General features: G+C 40.2%; 1 protein-coding gene across 3 annotated transcripts in view; it reads left to right on the forward strand.

Moving 5' to 3' along the window:
* Positions 1 to 755: 755 nt before the first annotated feature.
* The window catches only part of ppp1r1c (protein phosphatase 1, regulatory (inhibitor) subunit 1C), a 117,750-nt gene continuing 91,012 nt past the window's right edge, over positions 756 to 27,493 (forward strand). Inside the window, exons 1-2 of one of the 3 annotated variants that reach the window (XM_069935880.1) lie at positions 756 to 1,191; positions 1,407 to 1,464. In XM_069935880.1, coding sequence (XP_069791981.1) covers positions 1,111 to 1,191; positions 1,407 to 1,464 — 139 coding nt within the window. In that variant the 5' untranslated portion in view covers positions 756 to 1,110. The remainder of the gene's footprint in view (positions 1,192 to 1,406; positions 1,465 to 27,493) is intronic. The other 2 variants (XM_069935878.1, XM_069935879.1) reach the window with 2 other exon arrangements.

Raw genomic sequence — 27,493 nt, forward strand, 5'->3', positions numbered from 1 at the left:
ATTCAACCTGAGCCAAACCAGGAGAGGGGTTCGTGGGGGTAAGAATTATTTGGATTCTGGGGGTTTTTATTCCCCTCCCCCCCCAGCTGAAGAGCATAACGCAAGGTGCAGGATCTGACATTCAACCTGAGCCAAACCAGGAGAGGGGTTCGTGGGGGTAAGAATTATTTGGATTCTGGGGGTTTTTATTCCCCCCCCCAGCTGAAGAGCATAACGCAAGGTGCAGGATCTGACATTCAACCTGAGCCAAACCAGGAGAGGGGTTCGTGGGGGTAAGAATTATTTGGATTCTGGGGGGTTTTATTCCCCTCCCCCCCCAGCTGAAGAGCATAACGCAAGGTGCAGGATCTGACATTCAACCTGAGCCAAACCAGGAGAGGGGTTCGTGGGGGTAAGAATTATTTGGATTCTGGGGGTTTTTATTCCCCCCCCCAGCTGAAGAGCATAACGCAAGGTGCAGGATCTGACATTCAACCTGAGCCAAACCAGGAGAGGGGTTCGTGGGGATAAGAATTATTTGGATTCGGGGGGGGGGGGGTTTATCCCTCCACCCCCCAGCTGAAGAGCATAACGCACGGTGCAGGATTTAAGTTAATTCCCTCATCAATCTGTGAAGTGGATTTGCACTGATTGTCACTTTGTCAAGTATGAGAAAAGAAAAAAAGCTTCCTGAGTTCTGCTTATCAATAATTAACAGTACATCAGCAAAGTCCAAAGGGAGCTTGTATTGCACATTTGAGTAGACTGTTAATAATATATAGTCGATGGATTGGTGCATTCAAATCCCAGGGCACAAAGGCATTCAAGTCCAGCATTGCATTTTAAATGAGCCTGGCTACTGTAGAGTTGGGCTAGTGTACAATTAGCTCATTGTTTTTGATGGTCTGCACAGAGGGAACTGTAGAATTGCAAGAGCAAAAGGCTGACATACCCCTGGATGTGAAATGAGGGAATTGCTGAATATAGTAGATGCAGCATAGAGGACTTTCATTTGCTAACTGGGAGTCTTCCAGACGGGCTGCTATTGTGTTCCTTTAAGGAGTGTGACGGTGGATAACAACACTAGCTCATTTCTGTTTTCAGGATTGACAGAGTCTCCTGTGCTAGAGAATGGAGTCAAACAGTCCAAAGAAGATTCAGTTTGCAGTGCCATTATTTCAAAGTCATTTGGATCCTGAGGCAGCAGAACAGGTAAAGCAGTGAGCTAATATATATTAGAATATTTGAATAATGGAAGCTTTGATAAAAGATTTGTTTCTTCACATGTTGGAACAATTCTTATTTTAGATCACTGTCATTTTACCGTCCACTCGATTATATTAAACAATGAAACGTCTTTTCATAAATCGAGGTGAATCTCGAGAGTTTGAGTGATAATTAGTTACATTTTGGTTGCTTTTTCACAGATAAGAAGGCGAAGACCTACTCCAGCATCACTGGTTATTCTTAATGAATCTTCGCCAGGTAACAGAATTCATTTAGTTGGAGAAAATTATAGGTTTTTTTTGAGGGGGTGCATTGAATTATTCTCATGTCTTTTTCTTAAATAATTCTGCATAAGCACAAATGAAATAAGTTAGTCATTTTCATTAAAGCACTGAAATATTTGTGGTACTGATTTGAACATTTTGCGAAATAACTTTTTTTTAAGTAAGGGCCCCTGAAATCGACAAGACACGTAGGCTCATAAACCGATTTACTGCAATTGTTAGCAGACTTCTACTATGGTCACACCAGCTGTATTTTTTCGCCAGTTATCCCTGATCCGATCTGAATAAAGAGAAGCCTACTTACAAAAAAAAGATGAATGTAAGGTACCTGACAGAATGAGATGAGGTATCTTACCCACCTGGGGATTATCCTAAATTAACTCATTCATTGGGAAAGCGGCATGTGTGGATGCATTTGAAGAGAAGGCAGCTGATTCCCACATGTACTCTTGTCCTTGTGGATTGTCCTTGTGGATTGTGGATTGTGGATTCCCACATGTGCTCTTGTCCTTGTGGATTGTAAGCAGCATGTATGATAAAAAAATCTGGTTTCGCAAACTGGAAACGACAAATCTTTCACATCTTTGCTGACATGGTGTACAAGTACCTTTTGTCCTTGAGTGATCTTTTGTTAAGCCAATATGATTAATTCTAGCAAATGTCATTGAAAGAAAATCTATTTGCTTGCTTCGTCCTGTCCTTCTGGGAGTAGGGTGTGTGTGTGTGTGTGTGTGTGTGTGTGTGTGTGTGTGTGTGTGTGTGTGTGTGTGTGTGTGTGTGTGTGTGTGTGTGTGTGTGTGTGTAGATAGTTTGCTGAGGAAAACACATGTATTAGTAATTTTTTGATTGAACGTCATAAAGGTTTATTCAGAGGAAAACTAAAGCCTTCTGGAAACGCACAGTGGAGAAGCAACTCTCTCAGGAAATGACTCATAAACTAAATCACTAGAGGAGTCACGGGGCAGTATTATGATGGCTGTTAAATGCAATATCAGTTTCCATCACCATGCGCATAAAAAGGTTAGAGTTTGCTTTCTTGAACTCACTAAAGATCTTTTCATATCGAGTGAAGCATTTATTGATGCCTTTGTATCAAATGATCAGTGGAGCACAGGACTTTTTGTACTGATATCTTCAGGTTTCCGTCTAATTATGAGAGGTTTGCTGACCTGTTAGAAATCTGTTACTACTTTAAACATTCAATGCCAAACTCTGGCTAGTTCCGTATACTTAGAGTTGGTGTAATAATGAGCATTTTATTAGTTTGCAAAAACTAAGCATTGAAAAGATTATCTGGTTGGTAATCACAAAGCAAACTGGGGGTGAGGTTTGTACTTGCAAGGACAAGCACACGGTTGGCATAATGGTTAGTGTCGCACCTTTACAGCGCCAACGATCGGGACCAGGATTCGAATGCCGCGCTGCCTGTAAGGAATTTGTATGTTCTCCCCATGTCTGCGCGGGTTTTCTCCAGGACCCACCAATCAAATCATATTGGGGGTGTGGGTGAATTGGGTGTAAATTGGGCATCACGGACTCGTGGGCCAAAATGGCCTGTTCCCATGCTGTATGACTTATATAAAAAAAGAAATCATGCACTGAAGGAGATGAGGTTTGTACTTGCAAGGACAATTATCACAGAGGAGTGCTACCATCTGATTTTGTGGTAGATTTCTGCTGTACGTTAATCGTACATTGTTACGAAGATAGGGCTGGAGAGTGGGGAATTTCCTTTTCATGACTGGGGTACAGCATCGTGTAAGCCTTCTTATTTCTGATGAATTTTACTGTCAATGCCACTTCTTGAAGGATCTAGCCAAATGTGACGAGATCTATTCAGCTTAATCTCGCTGAATTGCAGCAAGTGCTGCTGAGTACGACCTCTGGCTTTTCCCTGCTTAAACACATAAAGTTGAGAGTTCTACATGTGCATGCTGTCAAATGAGGAATTCTTGAATTACTATTGGATTTGAAGTGGCCATCCAAGAGGTAGTACAGCAATAGGCATTCCCAATGAGACTGGACTGTGGAAGAGCAAGACTTTGGATTCGTTGCTCTATGGTTCTCAACCATTTTCTTTCCACTCACATCCCACTTTAAGTAATCCCAATGCTATCGGGCTCTGTGATGAGTAAGGGATTGCTTAAGGTGGGATGTGGGTGGGAAGGGAAGGTTGAGAATCACTGCTCTAGACCCAATTGTTACTGAAATATTTGGCTTGAGAAAAATTGTCATTGGCCCATTTCCTTCGGAGTTCTGAAACCGTGCACATAACGAGTCAATGAGGGACGATTAAAACAGTGGTTTTCAAACTTTTTCTTTCCACCCACCTTAAGCAATCCCTTATTAATCCATCACGGAGCACCTATGGCATAGGGATTACTTAAAGTGGAATGTGAGTGGGAAGAGAAAAGTTGAGAACCACTGAGTTAGAACTCCTGAAATTAGCACATTGTGTCACTTCTATCTGAGTGGTGCTGGGAATTTTCCATGCTTGTCTGTCAGTAATGATGAGTTTGTTGTCGTATTCATATAGACTGAAATTGTGACTTGCTGCAGTCAAACAGATACTTAAAATCAACTACAATAATATATACTAAATTAAAAAGAGAATAAATGCAAACGATCATTAGATTATAAATATTCACAGTTGCCACTGTGTAAGAAGAAAAGTGATGTTACAATAGTGCAGACAGGCCTTTCTGTGGGTTGGAGTAGTTTATGATTAATGGAACAAAGGGAGATGAAAGACCCTGATAGCCTGTGGGGGAAAAACTGTTCTTGAACCCAAAAGTGCAGGTCTTCAGGCAGAAGACCTTCAGCCTTCTGCTCAAGGGTAGCAGCAAGAAGTGGTTGCGACCAGGGTGATGAGAGTCCTTTATAAGGTTGGCTGCCGACTTGAGGCAGCGCCTTACATCGTTGTCTGCAGTGGGCGGCAGATCACAGCCTGTGTTGGACATGGCAATGCTTACAGCCTTCTTTGTTTCTGGATGCACGAATTACCAAACCTGACAGTGACGTAAACAGTTGGAATACTTTCCTTGGTACACCTGGATAAGGTTGATAGAGCATTTGGTGACATATTGCTCATGACAATAAATTCTGATTCTGAAATGTCCTCAGACTTCATAAAAAAGTAAATGCATTAGTGCACCTTTTTCATGGTTGCCTTGATGTACTGGCTTCAGGAGTGGTCTTTTGATATGTGAGCTCCCAGGAACTTGAAAATTTTACCCCTCTCCAACTCCATCCCATCAACGAGGACAGGTGTGCGGTCCTAAAATCCCCTGTCCTGGTGATGTTGAGACCAGATTATTGTTCAGATACCACTCAACCAGGTTTCTGATCCCCATTCTGTATTTTGAGTAATAATTTCCTATTAGTCAACCAACAAACATTAGTGTTGATAGGCAATTTTCACTTTGGAAAAATCTATCACAGCAGAAAAAAATTAAATGGATTGACAATGACACCCATGTATTTTATTTTTAAAAATATTCACTAAGGCTAATGGGGTGTGTATATTTCACTGGATGATACCCGATCCTTTAAATGTTGAAACCATTAGTGTTGTGCAGCCAATGGCATTTTCCATCGAGGCTGATGCTATGGTTAGTGCCGTGATCTCGGGCGCTGTCTGTGTTCAGTTTGCAAGTTGGTGTGCCTTGTGCTTTGTTTCCTTCCTGCTTGTGGGAGATATGCAGGTGATCAGGGCTTGGGGCTGCAGAAGGGTGCAGCAGGTGGAGCCACTGCCTCTCTGCTCTGGGATCCATCCAGATTTCGGGCGCTGGCCTCGTGGAACTTGCACTTCCTGGGTGCTCTGGCTACCTCACGTCCAGTGGGTTAGTAGGCCATTGTAAATACACCTCACCCCCACCACCACCACATGAAGATGAGTGGGTGAATGATAGTGTGAGGAGGGTTTAGGAGTCAAAAAGAGGATGCAATTGTTCAGATGTGGAACCAAAGAGCAGAACTCTCGAAGATCTCGATCAGTGGGTGTTGTTATGAGACTAGAGGACCCCAAAACCCAGCACCAAGACAAATGGTTACTTAAACAAAAGTTGCTTTTAATTATCTTTAAACATGAAGACAGAATCAATTTTTAACATCACTATTGACTTAACTAACCTAACTTAACCCCCTTCTAAATCTAAGCGCCCATGTAGGCAATGTGTGTGTAAGTTCAGAAATGTTCTTTAATTCACAGTCCAATCTCACTTCTCATTCCTCCAAGTTCACTGGTTGCAGGCAATTCTTATACTGTGCACAGAATTTAATATTGAAAAGTTCACCAGGCTTTGGTGCTTGAAAGGTAAATGGTTACCGCTCAGGAAGATTCTTGTTGGTTTTCAGAGAGAGATTTGTTGCATGCTGGACATCCAGCCACTTTAGTGTCTTGCTGAAGAAACCTATCTCCTCAGGGTTTTCCAGATGATAACCTCTTTCTTTCAAGTCACCACAGTTTTCCTTTTGGTTTCCCTTATTTCAAATGAAGCATTAAACAGCCAGCCCTCTCCTCTTCCATGAACCACAAGGGCTTTGACCAGGCTGAACTAAGAACTCATAATCCATTTCCAAATGAGGTGTTCCACAAGCTTGCCAGCTTGTCCTGTTCTAGCCCCAGATATTGTTGCTGACTGTAGAACTGTAGAAGTGATTTCTCTCTCTCTCTCTCTCTCTCACACACACACACACACACACACACACACACACACACAAACAAAGCCTGTTTGACTCTCTCTGCCTGCAAAACCACATGACCCTATTAGAACAGCAAGTTCCCCTCCTGTCTGTCTGCGGCTCCAACAAGTTCTTTCATCTGTTGCCTTTATGTAAACAACAGTCCATTAGTGAAGTCCCTTGGGAACTCTCCAAAGCTCTTGCAAAGGCTCTGATACCCCGATGTGTCTAGCATTAGCAGAGCTCCAGTATTTTAAATAAGATCTGTTTAAAGTGTTTGTATGTGACCTACACTAAAAAACCCTGCCTCAATTTATCTCCCAAAAACATATCTATATACTCTGTCACACTGCGCAGACTAAAGGTGTGGGCCGACGTTTCATAACGAGATCCTGTGTCAGACTAAGGGAGGATCGCTGGTTTTGAGTAACATGAAAGAGAGAAAGCTTCATTGGCCCCTGTCTCCACTTCAACTATTCTTAAGATGCAACCTCCGCTCTAGGATTTCTGAAATATCTTCCATCTTCTGGAGCCATGCCTTCCCCTCTGCTCCAGTCGATGGAGCCCTCACCTGCATTTTCTCCATATCCAGCACACCTGTTCTCCCCCTTCCCTGGACACAGCAGCAGTACAGCGTTTCCTTGCACTTCACAACACCCATCTCCGCATCTTTCACTTTTCTCCACCAGTGCGATGTCATCATTAGTCACATTCTCCACTCTACTCCTCCACTGGTCCTTGTTTCCCACCACGACCTACAACTTTCTACAAGAACCTCTTTCTTCTTGACTTTCAGATCCTCTCATCTCTCACTGCCCATCACTCCCCACACTCCTGCAATGTAGGAGGTGTACATCTGTTCCTTCACCACCATTTAGGGACCCAAGCAACCATTCCATATAAGACAGGGGTTCACCTGCACCTCCATATAGCCAGATTCCTGTCTGTACTCCGGAAATGCAGACAGGGTGACTGTTTAGCAGAGCCCCTGCACTCTTTCCAATGACCATCTTGGGCTTCTGGTTGCACGTCATTTTGACTTTCTTTCTTATCCCCACACCAACTTGTCTGCCCTCTGCCTTCTGCACTGGTGTTGTGAGGCTAAACAAATATTGGAAGAACAGCATCTGAATCCACTCCAGCTCCAAGAAGCACCATGGTATGAACAGGGAATTTTCCAATTTGAGGGACCCCACATCCATTGGCATTTTCATCCTCCACACCATCAACCTGTCCATTCAGTTTTCACTTTTTCTATCCCCCTCACCCCACATACTCATCTCCTCCCCAGTGGTGCAGTCCTAATATTTTAGGTGCAGGAGCTCACCAAACAATGGTGACAAAGAGGTGCCTGGAGCTGCCTCTGAGGTGTCCAGAGCAGCCCCCTGAGGTGCCTGGAGATGCCCCCTGAGGTGTCCAGAGCAGCCCCCTCTGGTGCCGGAGTTGCCCCTGAGGTGCCCAGAGCAGCCCCCTGAGGTGTCCAGAGCAGCTCCCTCTGGTGCCGGAGTTGCCCCTGAGGTGCCCAGAGCAGCCCCCTGAGGTGCCTGGAGATGCCCCTGAGGTGCCCGGAGATTCCCCCTGAGGTGTCCAGAGCATCCCCCTCTGGTGCGGAGTTGCCCCTGAGATGCCTTGAGCAGCCCATGAGATGCCTTGAGCAGCCCCTGAGATGCCGTAGCAGTGCTCCTGTGAGCTCCTGCAGCACTGCACCACTGCTCCTCCCCATCCCTGTTCCACCTATCACTTACCAGCTTCAATGCCCTCCCCTCCAGAGCTGCTGTAGAACGGGGTTAGTGTAAACTAGGCAGACTACCTGTTCTGTTCTTGGCAACACTGAACATACTTTATTGGTTATTATTCTGATTGTGGGTTGTGATAGGACAGATCTATCACCAATGTACATAGTGTATATAGTTACTGTATCTAGACTGTGCTTACAGCGATTGGCTGAGAGCTAAGCCACGCCTACTGTCTGGGCCTTAAAGGGTTGTGTCCCTAGCCAGGTCAGATCATTCCGGACTGGTCGGCCACCTGTGAAGAGCTCCTGTCTTTTGCTAATAAAAGCCTTGGTTTGGATCAACAAGTCTTTGATTCTTTCGACGAGCTCTACGTGGGTGGATGACAGGAATGTCAGATGTATTCATGGACATGCGAGAGAGAATCATGCAGTGATTCTCAACCTTCCCACTCATATCCCACCTGAAGCAGTCCCTTACTCATCACAGAGCACTAATGGCATAGGGATTACTTCAAGTGGGATGTGAGTGGAAAGAAAAAGGTTGAGAACCACTGGAATAGGGAATGGTTTGGGCCATGGGGTTGATGAGAGTGCTCTGATGTGGGCCAAAGTGTCATGTTTGATGGGCTCAGTAAGTACTTAATTGGAAATGGCATCACCTGAAGCAAACTAGCTCAATATTTCCAATTAAGTTGAGGCAACGACAAGGTCCAGAATGGGGGCGTGCAGATTAACTTAATCGAACATGGGCTTCAAATGCACAAAAGAATAAGATGTTATGGTGAAGTTTGTTGAAACAAAATAATTACACTCTTAGAATAAACTTCAGTGACATTTGAACAACTTGTAAAAGGGACCTCATTCACCCCTTAAGGGATCCATTCCCTTCCTATTTATACTTTAACCTTATTTACTTTCTTGATTTTGCGCCGTTCCATGTTCCTATTTTATCTCTTGCCCCATGTACATTATGGTCAAGGCAGTCACCTTTGGTAATAATAATGATTTTATGGTCATATACATTGTAAAATATTCATATGTACTGAAATCCTTGCTGTGACTGGTAGGTATTTCAGGGAAAAAAAAAACTACAATAATATACGTACAATTAAAAATATGCATTAAATACAAAAGAAAGGTGGTTCATAACTATTCTCAGTTACCATAATGAAAGAACAAATAGAAGGGGTTGGAATAGTATTTATACACTAACATGCTGGGATAGTCCTGCAATTTTCAACAGTCCATGATTAGTGAATATTTCTCATCTTTCTTCCCGAAGGGAATTCTGCCTTCTTGACCCAACCCATAATCCCCATTACCCTCCCTGGAGAGGCTCTGGTGAAGCGATTGCTGAACTGCTATTTCACAGCCCTTCCTACATAGAGATTCTCTTTCTATTCTCCCATCAACCCCTGGCCTTTGCCTCACTTCGCTTCCGAGGTGACATATTGGAGCAAAGGCTGGGCATGCCTCCCATTCTTTTAACCAGCAAAGTTTTCCCTGGTCTAGTACGATCATATAGGAACAGTGAGAAATCTCCCTTTATTTGATTTTGAAAGCCTATTGCATTTGGGATATTTTCCTTGGCTAACCTCAAATTGAAACTGACAGTTAAATTGCGCAGCATTTGTCTTTCACTGTTGTAGTGGCAGAGTTAGGACAAACCCTGGCATCACCAGGAAAACAGAACATCTGTTCAAGCTGTCTTGATGCTTGATATTTAATCAGTGCAAAGTGAGCTAATGAGACATTTGGACCAGACTGGATCCTTTACTTGTTTTGAACAAATGATGCCCAAGGTTTACTAAATCTAAATGTTGTACTTTTGGGCAATAGGAAAAAAAGTAGACAAATTATTTCCACCGGATTTAAATAACCCAGACCATAGATGTGATTCACTTCAACTAAGCCTATTGGAGTGAGTTTTGTGCTAACCTAATACTTTTTCTTCATCCAATTTCTTCTTGAAAGGGTGTTGTAGATCATACTTTGATACATTCCAGGATGAGTATCCTGTTGGATTTTAGATATATATTAAAAAAAAACACCTCCCAACTCTCCCTTTGATTTTTATATTGAAGATTTTAGTTTTGCTGTCATTAAATTTAATTTATCGCCATTTATATGACCAGAACCTGATCACCCCAGATTAATTCAGATGTGCTACGAGAGGAGCTCAACAGATAAGGCAACATCTGGGCAGGCAATGGGATGGTAGGTGATTTGGGCCATGATCCTGACCCATGAAGATTCTCTTCCAGCTTCTTTATCGCTCCATGTTTCAGCATCTGCACGCTCTTGCATCTCTGCCATAGTTTATAAAGGTTGGCTCAAAGTGGAATTTCACTTGCTTCCCAGGCAGAATTTCGAAAGAAAGACTTTCCCAGCTGCAGCGGGTCTCAAAAGTGGTTAACAGCTAATGCTGTGCTTTTCTGAGGTGTAATTGCTGATAAGCAGCAGGCCAACTTGCACCCAGCAAGCTTGCACAAAAAACTGCTTTCTGATAACCAATTTGTTTTATCATGTTAGTTAATGAATAAAGAATCATCAAAACCCACTTCGTTTATTTCATCTCCCATTTAACATGGTTTCTTGGGATCTTTCACACTCAGCCAACAGAGAAGGTGCGGCCCCAGTTTTCAACTTCTTGAGAGGTAACAGATAGCGCAGAGCACCATCTTTCGTGCTATTAAATCTGGGAAGTGGCCATATGAATGTCCAAGCTATTAATGCCTGGCAAAAGGCTAACAACTGAACTAAAGTAGACCTTAAAAAATATTCTACCATGGTCTTTATGATTGGGTAATGCAACTACAGAACCGTATCTTTTAGATATCTGAATGCCCGATGAAAGGGATTTCAAAGGCGCAAAGGTTCCTTTTATTGCCATGTAATGATGCATTATAATGTAATGTACATGATTTACTTCAACGTTTGTTTGCCTTATGGCAAACAAATGTTTTTTTTCAAACACAGTCACTGCATTCCAGGAAATGATTCCCATTTTCCCCCGAACGCATTCTGTGTAAAAAGCTCGGAACGGGATTGAAGGTGCCATTCCCATTCCGACATTTTGCCTCCAAGACCTCTAGTCATTTTCCCGGAATGCCTGCAGTCTAAACTGAACTGCAGGCATTCCGTGACCAAGGAGCTAATGAATATGATGTGGCGATGAGGCACTGCTGGTATGCTCTCTAAACTCGTGGACAGAAATTAATTTTGGTCGTTCACTGCTGGGTGTCACGAGACTCTTCCTAACGGTCAAATCCCGCAAAGCCTATGTAGAAAAAAACATAAAAGAATCACCATGAGCATGACCAGTGCCCCTAACAATAGGACAAAGAGAAGCAGGAGGGTCCCTTCAGTGACACTGAGTGTTGGTGGATTTGCCTCCAGCACTCCTGTAACCTCTGCAGCTGGCACAGTCTTCAAACCTCCAATATGGTCAGGAAGCCGTCACCACCTGAGGCCCTTCTTGCCCTCAGCTCCTCTCGAATCCTGGTTCAAATGCTTGATTCCCACCAGCCAGTCAACGTGAGTCTGCATGTTGCCAACAGCCCACAGCCTGCGTGGGTCCTTCAGCCGCTGAGTCTCTCACTGCTCTCCCACACCACCCCTCCCCCCACTCCACTTTCTGTCTCTGGTGCGCTGCACCTAACTGTTGTTCTCCAGGAGTCTGCAAACCCTCTTTGTATACTGTCCAGCACAGGCGACGCCATCTTGGGCATAGACCCCATGGATGCAGGACTTCAAGAAAACCTGTAGTAGGCCATTTAAAGATCTGAATTAGGACCAGGCAGTATGACCCTGTGGAGCAGCACTGTGCTTCCGCTCTACGCTATGTTGAAGCACTTATTTAGCAAGGACTATGAAGGGTGAACAGCATTAACAGAGCAGCCAATAACAAGCTGTAGTGCTTTCTATGTTTGCAAAGCATGTCACTATTGCTTATCTACACTCAGATTTAACAATGTACTTTCACTTAAATACTGGACGTTGTTCAGGAGGTCATCCATTTGGAAATGAGAAGGAAATTTGAGAATCAGGATGAAGGTAATTCTAAACGACGAAAATAAAGAAAACCAATCATGAATTCTGTTTTTGACAATCAGAGATTGTATCTTTAATAGCTTCGACAGACAAATAAGACCAGTATTTTTAGAATACTATTCATGCTACCTTCAGGATGCTCCCAAGTGTTAAATAGACAGCAAAACAATTTTGAAAATTAGACGTTATTTGCAGGAAAGCTTTTGAGCAGAGTTAGCTAACTGCAGAAAATAAAATATTGGCATGGCTAGAGATTGGCAGGGTAGCAGGAAACTAAGATTGCCATATGTAGGCCTTTTCTTGATTTGGCAAACTGCCATGGGTGGAGTGCCACAGGGATCAGTGTTGGAACCTCAGCTCTTCCTTGCATCAGTTGAATCAAATGATGGAGTTTAATGCAGACAAGTTTGAGATATTACATTTTGGAAGAGCAAATCAAGGAAGGATGTAGCCCGTAAATGGTCCGGCACTGAGGAGTGCGGAGGAGCAAAGAGACCTGGGGAATATAGGTCTATTGTTTCCTGAAGGTAGTGTTGCAGGTAGACAGGGTTGTAAAGAAAGTGTTTGGCATCTTAGCCTTTATAAATCAAAGTACTGAGTTGGTACGTTATGTTGAAGTTATATTGGTGAGGCCAAATTTGGAATATTGTGCACAGTTCGGGTCACCTAACTACAGGAAGGATATCAATAAGATTGAAAGAGTGCAGGGAAGATTTCCTAGAATATTGCTGGGTCTTCAAGAGATGAGTTACAGGGAAAGATTGAACAGGTTAGGACTTTATTTCTTGGAATAAAGAGGAATGAGGGGAGATTTGAATGAGGTTTACAAAATTATGAAGGGTATAGACAGAATAAATATGAATAAGCTCTTTTCACAGATTAGAAGAGATAAATATAAGAGGATGTGGCTTTAGGGTGAAAGGGGAAAGATTTAGGGGAAAATTAGGGGGAACATCTTCACGCAGAGAGGAGTGTGGAACGAGCTGCCACCTGATGTGGTGGGTGCGGACTCGATCTTGAGTTTGAAGAATAAATTGGATAGATACATGGATGGGAGAGGTCAGGAGGGTTATGGAATGGGAGCTGGCTATTGGGACTAGCTGAGCAGTAGTCGGCACTGATCATGGGAACACTTGTTGTTAACACAGGGATAGGAAAGTACATGGCAAAGAGGAAGTAAGGAGGCTGCGGAGGAAAGTAAACAAACATTGTCTGAATGATTGTAGATTGCAGAACTAAAGTGATACAGAGGGCTGTGGGAGTCCTAAAGCAGCCATTCTCAACCTTTCATTTGGGTATGGCCTCATTATGACTTGGCTCAAAGTTTATGGGCCCCCTTTCCTGTGAAGCAGTCAAGTTTTGGTTTCTTCCTTATTTCTCTCCTAGTGACTATATATATAAAACAAAAATCATAAAAGCTATTTGTGTAACATCAGGTGAAAAGAAAACAAGGCTTTTACTTAGATCTGCTGTGGTCCTCCGGGGTGGTGGTGGTGGTGGGGGGAGGGTACTTAGGGCCCCCGGTGAAAAATGGCTGTCCTAAAGCATATTTTGCAGAAGGTCACTATGCAAATACTGCAAGTAATTTGGAAGGAAGGAATGTTGTCCACATGAGCTAGAGCAGTGGTTCTCAACCTTTTTCTTTCCACTCACATACCACTTTAAGTATTCCCTATGCCATAGGTTCTCTGTGATTAGTAAGGAATTGCTTAAGGTGCTATGTGGATGGAAAGAAAAAGTTTGAGAACCACTATTTTAATCGTCCCTTTTTGACTCGTTACGTGCACCGTTTCAGAACTCCAAAGGAAATGGGCCAATGACCATTTTTCTCAAGCCAAATGTTTCAGTCACAATTGGGTCTCGAGCAGTGATTCTCAACCTTCCCTTCCCACTGTTCTAGAGAAACTCAGCAATTCACAGAACATGCATTAGAAGTTAAGGGTGACCAATATTTGTGAGCAGAATTGAAAGATTTTGCTTCATTTATGTGGGGCAATGATGTGACCACATCTGGAGTACTGTATGCAATAGTAGCATTGTTTTAAGGGAAATATGAATTGAATGGAAGTAGTGGAAATGTTTAATACTAGGGGTATATGTTTTAAGGTGAGAAGGAGCATGTTGATTTTTTTTTACACACAGAGGATCAGAATCAGGATTTAATGTCATGAACTAGTCATGAAATTCAGTGTTTTGCGGCAGCTTCGAAGGGCAAACATAGATATCGTAACCATCTTACCACATTGCTATAAAAAATATAAAATAAAATAACAATGATAGTGTACACAAAGTCAGGCAGTGTCTGTGGTTCATTGATTATTCAGGAATCTGATGGCAGCAGGGATGAAGCTGTCCCTGTGCCACTGAGTGCTCGTCTTTAGGCTCCTGTACCTTTTTCCTGATGGTAGCAGAGTGAAGAGGGCGTCGCCTTGGAGGGTGAGACTGAGGATAGAGGCTACTTTTTAAGACACCACCTCATGTAGATGTCCCCGATGGAGTGATGTCTGATGCCTGTGATGTCACAGGCTGAGTTAACGCTGGAGTTTATTCTTGTCCTAAGAGGGCATGATCAGCACAGACATTGTTGTCTGAAGGTCCCATTCTTGTGCTGCTTTGTGCTTTATAAACTCTCACTGAAATGGAAATGAAAACTTCTGCCACTCTACATCTTGAACATTTTAAACCCATGGAGAGGTGAATGGGAGAGCACGAACCACTGTATGTGTATTGAAGTCAGCTATTAGTCAGTGATTAGAGATTTGATTTAAATAATGCTGTTTTCTAAGGCAAAGATAGCAGCTTTTTGTGGCCACTGGAAAAATAAAAACTCCCACATTAAACAAAAGCAAAATACAATTAAAAAACTATCAGCAAAAATAATTGTGTTACTATTTCTTCTTTGGCTTGGCTTCGCAGACGAAGATTTATGGAGGGGTAAATGTCCACGTCAGCTGCAGGCTCGTTTGTGGCTGACAAGTCCGATGCGGGACAGGCAGACACGGTTGCAACGGTTGCAGGGGAAAATTGGTTGGTTGGGGTTGGGTGTTGGGTTTTTCCTCCTTTGTCTTTTGTCAGTGAGGTGGGCTCTGCGGTCTTCTTCAAAGGCGGTTGCTGCCCGCCGAACTGTGAGGCACCAAGATGCACGGTTTGAGGTGATATCAGCCCACTGGCGGTGGTCAATGTGGCAGGCACCAAGAGATTTCTTTAGGCAGTCCTTGTACCTCTTCTTTGGTGCACCTCTGTCTCAGTGGCCAGTGGAGAGCTCGCCATAGAACACAATCTTGGGAAGGCGATGGTCCTCCATTCTGGAGACGTGACCCACCCAGCACAGCTGGATCTTCAGCAGCGTGGACTTGATGCTGTCGGCCTCTGCCATCTCGAGTACTTCGACGTTAGGGATGAAGGCGCTCCAATGAATGTTGAGGATGGAGCGGAGACAACGCTGGTGGAAGCGTTACTATTTAATTGGAAAAGAATTGGCGTAGTGCCTGTGCAATAACGTCATTTTGAATCCGTCTTCTTGCCTCCATTCGTAAAACCTTTTAAATATTAATCTACAGTCCACTAGATTATTATGCACTAGATTTAAATGTATTTCAAAATGATCTTTTTATTCAAGATCATTTTGCTTCTTTTGAACAATTGAGGGCAAATTTTAAATGACCCGATAGTCATTTTTTTTTCCAGATATCTACAAGTCAGACCTTCTGATCAGTCCAAGCCCTTTGATTTTCTACAGATTTCAGAAACGAACATTCTTGATTTACTTTTCGACTTTCAGTTTTCTCATTGTGGCTCAATATCAATTATTTATAATAATTTGATGGATTTGAATGTAGCTCCGCTAGTTAAGATCAAGAGTGATTGGGAGCATGACTTGGATTTGGCACTTCTAGATGAGGACTGGGACATTGTTCTAAATTTGATTAATGAGTCCTCCTTCTGTGCACGACATTGTTTGTTGCAATTCAAAGTGGTGCACAGAGTGCATATGTCAAAGCTTAAACTTTTTATTTTGATAGTGATCCATTATGTGATAAGTCTTACATTTTTGAGGCTTCACTGATACCTATGTTTTTGGCTTGCGCTTGTTTAGATAGTTTTTGGAAAAATTATATTCAAACTGTATCATTTTGAAGGTGAGATTACAACCACGTGCTCTATTTGTTTTTTTTTCTGAAGAAGAGTAAATAATATTGACCACCTCAAAAGTGAATTTTAGATTTTACCTCATTGATAGCTCGACGGGCAATTCTGATGAAATGGAAAGATAGTGCTCCACCTACTCATACTCAATGGTTACAGGGGGGGGGTCACATCCTTCCTGTTTAGAAAACAAAAACAGATATAATGTTAAAGATGTAAAGGTGAATTTTTACAAGTGCTCATTCATGGACTAAAACATAGAAACATAGGAAATAGATGTAGGAGTAGGCCATCTGGCCCTTCAAGCCTTACACCACCATTCATTTTGATCATGGTTGATCATCTACTCAGTACCTTCCTTCTCCCCATACCTCTGATCCCCAAAGCCACAAGGCCCAAATCTAACTCCCTCTTAAATATAGATAAGGAACCGGCTTCAACCAGTTCCTGTGGCAAAGAATTTCACAGATTCACCACTCTCTGAAAGCATTTTTTTTTTCCTCATCTCAGACCCAAAAGACTTCCCCCTCATCCTTAAACTGTGACCCCTGATTCTGGTCTTCCCCAACAATGGGAACATCATATTACTATAATTTAACTAATTAATGTGTTTGGATGCTCCAAAACAGCGCTGTCTGCTTTCCAAATATCATCTTTCGTTTCTTATGTATAATAGATATGCAAGTTAACTTTGTTTAGAGGGAAGGGTTCAATTAATGGGGAACGAGGGTCCTTTTTAGTTTTTTTCTTTTGAGATATTTTGATAAAATTGGTTTGATTGAGTATGATACACTCAATTTATACAATGTATGATTAAGGTATTATTTGAGAAGTACAAATTATCTGTCTTTTCCTATATTTCAGCCCATATATTGGATTTACATGTGTATGTTTTTTTTTTATTAAACTTGATAAAGATATTATAAGAAGAAAAAATTATTGTTTAAATAATTAAAAGTACTACATTTTAAAAATACCAAATATTCAAAAGAACTGCATAGTGGAATGAAATCAAATACTGGTTTTGAACATGTGGATTAATGTTATCCAGTTTTAGAAAATAATATTAAAATATTTTTTGGATACAGTACAACATCATGAACAACACGAGTTCACACTGTGCTATTCTGATTTGTTCTGTATGTCCGATCTTCTGTTCAATCATTATAGCTTTAATCTAATACTTCTACAAGTTTATAATTTCTCATTTCCCACATCCACTACACTTCACAAGGAAGCACAACAGTGAATCATGAAACAATAAACCATTAAAACAAGCAATTTGAGAAATTATACAACAAACTTTTCCAGTGGAATAAGGTCTGGATTCTACGTGACCTGGGAGTGATTCATATTGAAATCAGGTTCAATTTTCTGTTCCTTGACACATTCATTTGCCTTCACCTTGAGCTATAAAAAGCTTTATTTCACCTACAAAATAAATGTAAATCAAAATAAATTGTAACTTTAGTGACTTTAATAAATCACTCATCTTTTTGCACTGTTTTATAATCTCAGTGGAATGTGCAGTAAAATTTGCAAGGTTAGATTTTAAAAGAATTGGAAAATGAGAGACATCAGTTCAGCTCTTCCTGGGGGAGTGGAAAACTGCAAGTTGAGTTCATTGGTGGGAGGCAAAAGCTGAAATCTGTAATCTGGTTATCCTAAAACAGTGGTTCACCACCTTTCTCTTCCCACTCACATCCCACTTTAAGTAATCCCTCTGCCATCGGTGCTCTGTGATTAGTAAGGGATTGCTTAAGGTGGTGTGTGAGTGGGAAGGGAAGGTTGAGAACCACTGCTCTAGACCCAATTGTAACTGAAATATTTGACTTGAGAAAAATTGTCATTGGCCTATTTCCTTTGGAGTTCTGAAATGGTGCACATAACGAGTCAATTGGGTATGCGAGGAGAAAGAAAAAGGTTGAGAACCACTGGCCTAAAGTCTGTTATTGGAAAAAAAGTATGTTGAATCGATTCTAAAGGAGGTATTCACAGAACATTTGGAAAATCATAATCTGATTGAGCGTGGCTTCATGAAGAACATCATGGCTGAAAGGTTTATCTGAGTTCTTAAAGGAAATAGATCGCTGGGAATGAGCGGAAGTTGCGTAATTGGTTTTTCGTGAAGCAGGGTCTCATTCAACAGATTGCTTTGCAAGAAAAGAGCAAAAGGTGTTGGTAATATATTAGCGCATATTACATATAGGGGGGTTGTTTAATGAGCAGGAGAGATAATGGGGTCATTTTCATGTTGGTCATCTGTCACCAGAGAATGTGTCTGGCACCTCCACTAATGGCTATATATATTTAATTAATTAGCCAAATTTGCCGATGGCATAAAGTAGACAGAAAGGCAAAATGAGTAGCATATCCAGTCTACTGAGAGATACAGATCAGCCGGCCGATGATTATTGTGGGGAAAACATCAAGTTGTTAATTCCAAATTGTAGATTGTTGCGACTCCATATACAGTGGTTATACGATGTAATGTCAAGTTGATACAATATCAAAGATAGAAAATTTTAATTTATGAAATCGAGGGGTCCATTCTTAGAATTTTTCCACATTTGGAAGAATTAAGATTAACTGGGTTTTTCGGCGATTCATTACCTGTTTTCTGGGGGCTGAAAGCCATTTTACACTGTCACATTTTTTCTCAATTATATAAGATCGAGGGAAGGGATAGATTAGTGTAGTTTCTGGATTTTTTTTGTTTTATATCCTTTATTTCAATAAATAGGTTTGACATGGTTATATAGATTATTCCCTATTAATTGTCTTTGAGGTTAACAAATAATCCTCATTCATTCAATATTTCTTTTCTTAAAAATTTATTCACATGCTTACTTATATATGATTGAATTTTTAAGGGCTTTCTAAACTTCTGTATGCACGCTTACAAGTTAAACTTTCAAGTAACTCTTACAAGTAAAAGGAAAGAAATGTTCAAACAAATTAATACAAATTAAACCAAATCAATAGAGAAAACCTGCTGAAAGCTGTGACACAAAAGGATTCGGGCTCATCGCACATGAAATGCAGAATGTTACCATGAAGGTACAGCAGTTAATCAGGAAGTCTAATGGGATGCTGGGTTTTATTTCAGAGAGCTTGTAAATCTCTAGTGAAACATTGGTTCTCAACCTTTTTCTTCCCACTCACATACCACTTTAAGTATTCCCTATGCTCTGTGATTGGTAAGGGATGGCTTAAAGTGATATGTGGATGGAAAGAAAAAGGTTGAAAACCACTGTTTTTATTGTACCTCATTGGCTCGTTATGTGCACAGTTTTATATCTCTAAAGGACATGGGCAAATGACAATTTTTCTCAAGCCAAATATTTCAGTAACAATTGGGTCTAGAGCAGTGATTCTCAACCTTCCCTTCCCACTCACATCCCACCTTAAGCAATCCCTTACTCATCACAGAGCACTGATGGCATTGGGATTACTTAAAGTGGGATGTAAGTGGAAAGAAAAGGGTTGAGAACCACTGTTTTTATTGTACCTCATTGACTCGTTATGTGCACAGTTTTACATCTCTAAAGGACATGGGCGAATGACAATTTTTCTCAAGCCAAATATTTCAGTAACAATTGGGTCTAGAGCAGTGATTCTCAACCTTCCCTTCCCACTCACATCCCACCTTAAGCAATCCCTTACTAATCACAGAGCACCGATGGCATTGGGATTACTTAAAGTGGGATGTGAGTGGAAAGAAAAAGGTTGAGAACCACTGGTCTAGAATATTATCTATTTGTCTTGATTTGCTTCCTTAAGGAAAGGTTGGAAGCATTTCAGTTAGAATTTCACTTTGAAGATCTTGGGCATAGAGAGACTGTTTTATGAGAGATGGATGAACAGATTAGATCTGTTGACATGAAAAGTCCTGAGTCATGAAAGGAGGCTGGAATGATGCTTCCCCTTTTGTGAGAGTCTGGGACTACAAGGTAGAGTCTCACAAAAGGGGCTGAAAGTTTAAGATCAGGATTAAGAAGAACTGGTGCGGGCTCATGGAGACACGACACTCCTCGGCAGGATTCTACAGCCCAGTCCAACTACCAACAGCACCGGGCAGAATCTAAACGGCTTGTTAAAGGAGATAATACTGGTTTATTTTAGAATCCTGCAGCCATGGGCTCTGGGCCCGAGATGGGGCCTACCATGTTCAGTACCAGTCTTGAGGGGTTGTAGACTTTGGTGAAGCAGAGGACAGGTGCAGAACACCAGAAAATGGGGAGAACACCCTCTGATTGAGGAGGAGAAGCAGAGGATACTACCTTATGGGGCAGTGATCAGGGCAGTGGCCCAGTGAGGGGCTCTGCAGCTGAAGAACACATAGACAAAGGGTTGTCGGTGACTTAAGGCAAGGAACCCGTACAGGCTATGTGTCCATTTGTTCCAGGGATTTGTGTAGAGTTAGTGAGATGGCATCTGCTGTAGACCTGTTGCTGCCTTATGTAAATTGGAACGGCTCCATGTTGTCGCTCAGACAAGAGCCTATATACCTCAATACCATCCTCTAAGAACACTTCATCACTGTGGATGTGAGTGCCATTGCTCTGTAGTTATTTAGGCAGGTTCCCATGTTTTTCTTGCCCACAGGAAATATTGAGGGCTGTTTGAAACATGTGGGTACCACGCCCTGCTGGAGTGAGATGTTAAAGGTATCTGTGAATACATTGGCAAGTTGGTCACCACAGGCTTTCAGTACTTGCCCGGGCTGGGACTGGATGCTTTCCCTGGATTCACACTACTGAAGGCAGCCTGCAGGTCATGCTTGGATTCCGATGGTAGGGCATAATCCTGGGAAGGGGAGATTACAGTGGTAATTTTCTTTTCTGGTGATCAAATCCGGCATAGAAAACATTGATTTCATCTGGGACTGATATTTTGCTGTCTCCTATTGCACCTAGTTTGGTTTTGTCATGTCGGCCCTGCCACAGCTGTCAGGTATCATTTGTTGTTTCCATTCACAACCAGAATCTCCACTTTGCCCGGCAGATGGCTTTTTGAAGGTCGTACCTTTCTCCTTGTGTAATGTTCTGGATCTTAGGACTTAAATACTTATGATCTGGCACTCAGCAAGTTCTGGATTTCATTGTTCATCCAGGTTTAACATGCAAAGCCTACTAAGATAACAAAAAGCATGTCATATCATATCACACGTTAATAAAAGTATAATTCAAAAATAAATCCATCCATAATTGTCGATTTAACATAATTTTTATAAAATTTATTCAGGCCGGAAACCAACCGAGTTTTATTATACCAATAAATTATGATTTTGTTTCTGGTCAAAACAGAGAGTAATATCTGTCTAATTTGATGACATGACCTAGGACAACCAGAATTAAACCCATATATAATCAATTAATCTGAAAGAAAGGAATAAAAAGAAAAAAAATCCTGAAACTAAACTGAATTGACCCCCTCCCTCTAATCAAGGTTACCTTGTAGAAAAGAAAGTAAAGATAGGGGCCAAATAGCGACCTTCAGAAACTAGACAGAGAATCAGCGGAGCATCCAAACTTCTTAAATCTTCCAGTCATGATAGTATTCTGTGAATAGGCCCCACATCTTTACAAATTGAAATTTTCTCTCTTTAATGTTGTATCTAATTTTCTCCAAGCTTAAATAGGAGATGACATCATGTAACCAGTGTGAATGGGTGGGTGAAGATTCATCTTTCCATTTCATTAAAATTGCTTGTCTAGCTATCAACATGCCAAAAGCTAAAACTTTCTCTTGAGAGGCAAACAGAAGTATATCAGGAAGGCTCTCACTCAGTTCCTTTAGTATTGGCTGCACCTAGTTCAGTTCTCATTACTCATTAGTGAATCTTGACTTATGACTATGGCAGACGATTCAGCCACTGGCATTCAAAGTCGCTCCTCTCTTTAAGCACGGCATAAAGAGATTTCAGCACCTGCCATCTCATGCCTTCACATAATAAAAGTTGCTGAATTGTTGCCATGACACCACTAATGGTTTCCTTCTTTTCTTTGAGCACATCTTCAGAATTACTATTTCACATTGTTTGTCCAGCTAAGATTAATTAATGCAGCAAAAACTCAAGATTACTTCACTGACAAAGGATCTAATATTTCGCTTTGATAAGCATTGTGGCAAGGAAATATCAATTGTATTCTTGATTAATTCTCTTTAGTTACTTTAAAACTTTCCATTACAGGCTGTAGTTAAACTCCAGTTCTTTAAATGCCCATGAAATTAGGCGGGTGTTCTGGTTTACTGGCTTAATCACTTCTGTTTGTTTTTCATGATTTTCACATGAGAACAGGATGGGCATATGCACCAACTTCTGGTTATGTCTGCGTCTGCAGAGATGGTTTTTACTGCTATAACATTTGGATTATTGGTCCAAAGAATTAAATTCATCTTTTGTTTTTGTGCTATGAAAATCAAATAGCAACTCTTTCTATCAGAATAGAAAGGAAAGGATCTTATTCCCATTTGCTTGGGTTGTTTCAGTGAGCTCAGTGGATTGAACTCAGGCCAGAATACAGGATGGGTTATTCTGAACAAAATCATAATTCTGCCAGGCCAAACTGCCTGCTTAAAACTGAACAATGTTCATATGTTAATGTCTGAGTGAGGGGAATGCCATGGATTAATTTACGCAAACTTGAAACAGGAGATATGGAAATGAATTTGGAATGATTAACATGGTTTATTTCTACTCTATTGCTTATCTATTAAAATGAACTGTAAGGTTCATGGTTCCTCAAACCTAGTGATAGGGAAAATATCCAAATCTTTTGTGCTGACAAGTGATTGTTCAATAAATAAGATAGTTACAAAGATTAAGGGATCTTTTACAAATATTTTGTTAATTAATTGCAGAGTTGGCAAAATGCTAGCCTTGTCCAGTTGGATCCATAGATCAGATAAACAATACCCAATCATTATGGAAAACTACAACTTTCTGCAGTGAATGGAACCTCCTTTTTTTATTGTTTTAAAGATGTTTATATCATTTTTTTATGTTGAGCTTAACTTTTCACTTTAATGTTGTGAATCACATCAGTGCAGAATGGAAAGAAAATCACTTTAATAATCATTTTTTAATATATTTAAAAAATTTTAAAACCACATCAATGTATACATATTCAATAAAACTACAAAAAGTACATGTGGTATGTGTGTTTGTGTGTGTGTGTGTGTGTGTGTGTATATATATATATATATATATATGTATATATATATGTGTGTGTGTATATATATATGTATATATATATATATATATATATATATATATATATATGTGTATATATGTGTGTGGACCATCGCCTTCCCAAGATCGTGTTATATGGCGAGCTCTCCACTGGCCACCGTGACAGAGGTGCACCAAAGAAAAGGTACAAGGACTGCCTAAAGAAATCTCTTGGTGCCTGCCACATTGACCACCGCCAGTGGGCTGATCTCGCCTCAAACCGTGCATCTTGGCGCCTCACAGTTTGGCGGGCAGCAACCTCCTTTGAAGAAGACCGCAGAGCCCACCTCACTGACAAAAGGCAAAGGAGGAAAAACCCAACACCCAACCCCAACCAACCAATTTTCCCCTGCAACCGCTGCAACCGTGTCTGCCTGTCCCGCATCGGACTTGTGACGTGGACTTTTTACCCCATCCATAAATTTTCGTCCGCGAAGCCAAGCCAAAGAGATGTATATATATATATATATATGTGTGTGTGTGTGTGTGTGTGTGTGTGTGTGTGTGTGTATATATATATATATATATATATATATATATATATATACATACATACATACACCCCCTCCTTTCCCCCCTCGCTCACACCCACCCTTCCCCTCAGAATATACCAAAAGAAAAGAGAAAAAAAGGATAAGGAAATGAAAAAAAATCTGGAGAATGTTAAAAAATATAAAATTACAATAATGGAACTGGGAGATCAAACAAAATGGGCTTTCAGAGAGGCCCTCAAATTTTCAAACCAATTTTCAAATATGGGGACCATTTTTTCTCCAAAAAAATTGATATTTATTATGTAAATTTTAAATGATCTTTTCAAGTGGAATATGGCTGCACAATTCAGCATGCTATCTCTCCATCCCTAAATCCGTATCTGATTTCCAAGTAATGGCTATGCACTTCTTAGAAACAGCTAAAGCTAGTCGTATAAATTCAATTTGATAAATAGTTAACCTTAATTTAGGACTAACCACTTTAATATTACCCCACAGAAATAATATCAGGTCCTGTGGGAGTTTAACCCCTAATATTTTCTCCAAAGAATTCCCTATTTCCAACCAAAAAGGTTTTACCCTAGGACACTTCCAAGTAGAATACAAAAATGAACCCAACTTCCTGACCACATCTAAAACATAAATCTGATAATATTGGATTCAATTCTTTTAATTTTTGAGGAGTTAAGTGTAATTGATGTAAAAATTATATTGAACCATTCTATACCTAACATTAATATTTTTTGTCATATTTTCCTAACATAATTTCAACCAAATCATTTTCATCTATTCATCTATTTAAATCAACCTCCTAGTTTAATCTTGATTTATGAATTCCAAACTTGGAAGCTTCTTTTTGAAGTAATTTGTACATCACCCGAAATGAACTTATTCAGACAGCCCTTACAAATCAATAATTTTAATTCATTCTGTCAAGATAATATCAAACTATGACCTAATTTACCAACCAAGAAAGCCTTAACCTGATAATAACAAAAAGGCTATTATTTGGGATATTAAATTTATTATTCATTTGTTCAAAAGTAGTAAATCTGGTAGCTCCAAATCCGTAAAAATTGGTAATCCATAGAAAAAGGCATTTTTTGAGAAATCAGAACTTTCCCACCTATTTCATAATCTTTTTTAACTACATAATTCAATCAAATGTTTCAGAACAGATGTATTTTCTCCTATTTTACTCAATTCTATTTTAACTCAGGCTGGAGATTCATCTACATTAAACATCCCATTAATAAATTTCAATTGAGCTGCCTTATAATAATTCTTAAAGTGGGGAAGTTGCAAATCTCCCAATTCAAACTTCCAAGTCAATTTCTCCAAAGAAATTCTAGCCATCTTTCCTTTCCATAAAAAACTTCCTATCCTTTCCATAAAAAACTTCCTAATACTCAAATATAAATCTTTAAAATGTTTTTGGGGAATCAAACAAGGAATTGACTGAAAAAGATATTGAATCTTGGAAAAATATTTTTCTTTATACAATTAACTCTACCTACTATAGTTATAGGCAAATTATTCCACCTTATTAAATCTGTTTTAATTTTATTGAGAGTAAAGGTAAGTAATTCAGTTTATATAAATTATTAAAGTCTTTATCAACCTTAATCCCCAAATGTTTAACTCAATCCTCTGGACACTTAAATCGATCAAATTTTCTACATTTTGTCCCAATGACTCTTATAATCCGATATTTCATCATATTCTTCCAATCTTATATATAATTGACACAAAGAATTCCAATTGGTCAACTTATTCTTCCTTCTTAATTTTAGCTGAATAACTTATTATCTAACCTCTTAAATATGCTTTCAAAGCATCCCATAAAAATAAATTTATTATCCACTGAATTAGAATTTATTTCTAAAAATTCTTGAATTTGTTTTCTTATAAAATCACAAAAATCTACCCTTTTCAACGATAAAATGATTTTTCCCTTTTCAGAAAGTAAAGTCATCAAAAGTGGTGAATGATCAGATGAAATCCCAGCTTTATACTCTGCATGCACAACTCTTCCTTGTAACTGTGCTGACATTAAAAACATCTCTATTCTAGAGTCATGCCTAAAAGAATAAAAAGAATAATCCTTTTCCTTCGGATTTAACCTTTGCTAAATATTTATCAAATTCAAATCCTTCATCAAAGTCAAAATCCTCTTCACAGTTTTAGTCCTTGTAAGAGACTTCTGCAACATCCAAAATTGGATCAAGACAACAATTAAAATCTCCTCCAATTTAAACCTTTGTATGAGCTTCAGCAAGAAGCATAAAAACATCATGAATAAATCTTTCATCTCAACATTAGGTGCATAAATACTCATAAGTTGTCCACACCTCTGAATAAATTTGGCAATGTACCTAAACGAACCTCCCAGGAGGATCTGTAACTACAGATTGAATCTTTACAGGTAAAATCTTATTAATCAAAATGGCAACCCCGCTTGCTTTAGAATTAAACAATAACTTCACTAATCCTTCTCAATGAAACACTTTCTCTTTTCAAAGGCTGAAATTACAAAACTAATTATCCAAAGATAGCCCAGTTAGGTGGCTAAGGGTGGCAGAATGAAATTCAAATTGCAATTCGTGAACATATGTATAAAATATTGCAAGAGAAGTACGAGTGGGACAAGCAGACCTGAGAATTGATCAGGGGAGGGAGTGACTCTGTGAAGGCAGAGATAGAGGAAAGGAGTGAGAGAGGGAATGGGAAAGAGACATAGGGGGAGGGGAGAGAGTGTTTTTGAGTGCGGGGGGTGGTGTTGGGGGAATGTCAGAAACCGGAGAAGTCAATGTTAGTTCTGTCTGGTTGGAGGATGATCAGATAGAATTATGAGGTGTTATTCCTCCAATCTGCAGGCTGCCCCAGATCATTCTTATCTTTCCACTCCTGTCCTCTTATCCATTTCCAATTATTGCTTGTTTGTTTGTGTCCTCCTCAGGCCCTTTCTTCCCTCCTCTCCATCTTTTTTTCATTCAGACACCTGTCTGCTTTTTTGTTCAAATCTTTAAGAAGGGCTCTGGCCCAAAATGTATATCTTGAACATTGCGTGGCCTGCTGAGTTGCATCAGCATTTTTATGTTTTTACTATGTTTTTACTATGTTTTCTCATTGATGAACATTGACTATTTTCCTCAGAACTTGTTGACCTTACATTCCTTTGATCATAGATGGCACGCTGTTCCTCCAAACTCTCTCCATCTCTCTCCACCGCATTCAAATTGCGAATAGCTGGGGCCTCAATACATATGCCCTGAGATTGTCATTTTCATATTGTGCCAGGCAGTGAATATGTTCATTTTGCACCTACTCTGTCTCAAACTTGCAAATAATTCCTGATTTATATCACACATGTTTGAGAATGCCAAGCAGAATCACACCCCATTGATATCTAAATGTCTGTGTTATTATCGCACAGGAGAAAACATTGGGTTTCTTGTGAGGATTTAATAAAAAGCCCATAATTAACGCCTAAGGGATTGAGAATGTACATTTACTTGATTTTATTGTTTTCTAAAGATTTGAATTCTTGCGTGAGCTATGACATTCCTTTATGACCTGCCCGAGTCTGCAACCCAGATGAAACAAAGATATCATTTTCTTTTGATACTTTTCCCTCACATTTCTCAATATCTAA

The sequence above is a fragment of the Narcine bancroftii genome, chromosome 4 (genome assembly GCF_036971445.1).
Source record: "Narcine bancroftii isolate sNarBan1 chromosome 4, sNarBan1.hap1, whole genome shotgun sequence".
In the NCBI taxonomy this organism is placed as follows: Eukaryota; Metazoa; Chordata; class Chondrichthyes; order Torpediniformes; family Narcinidae; genus Narcine; species Narcine bancroftii.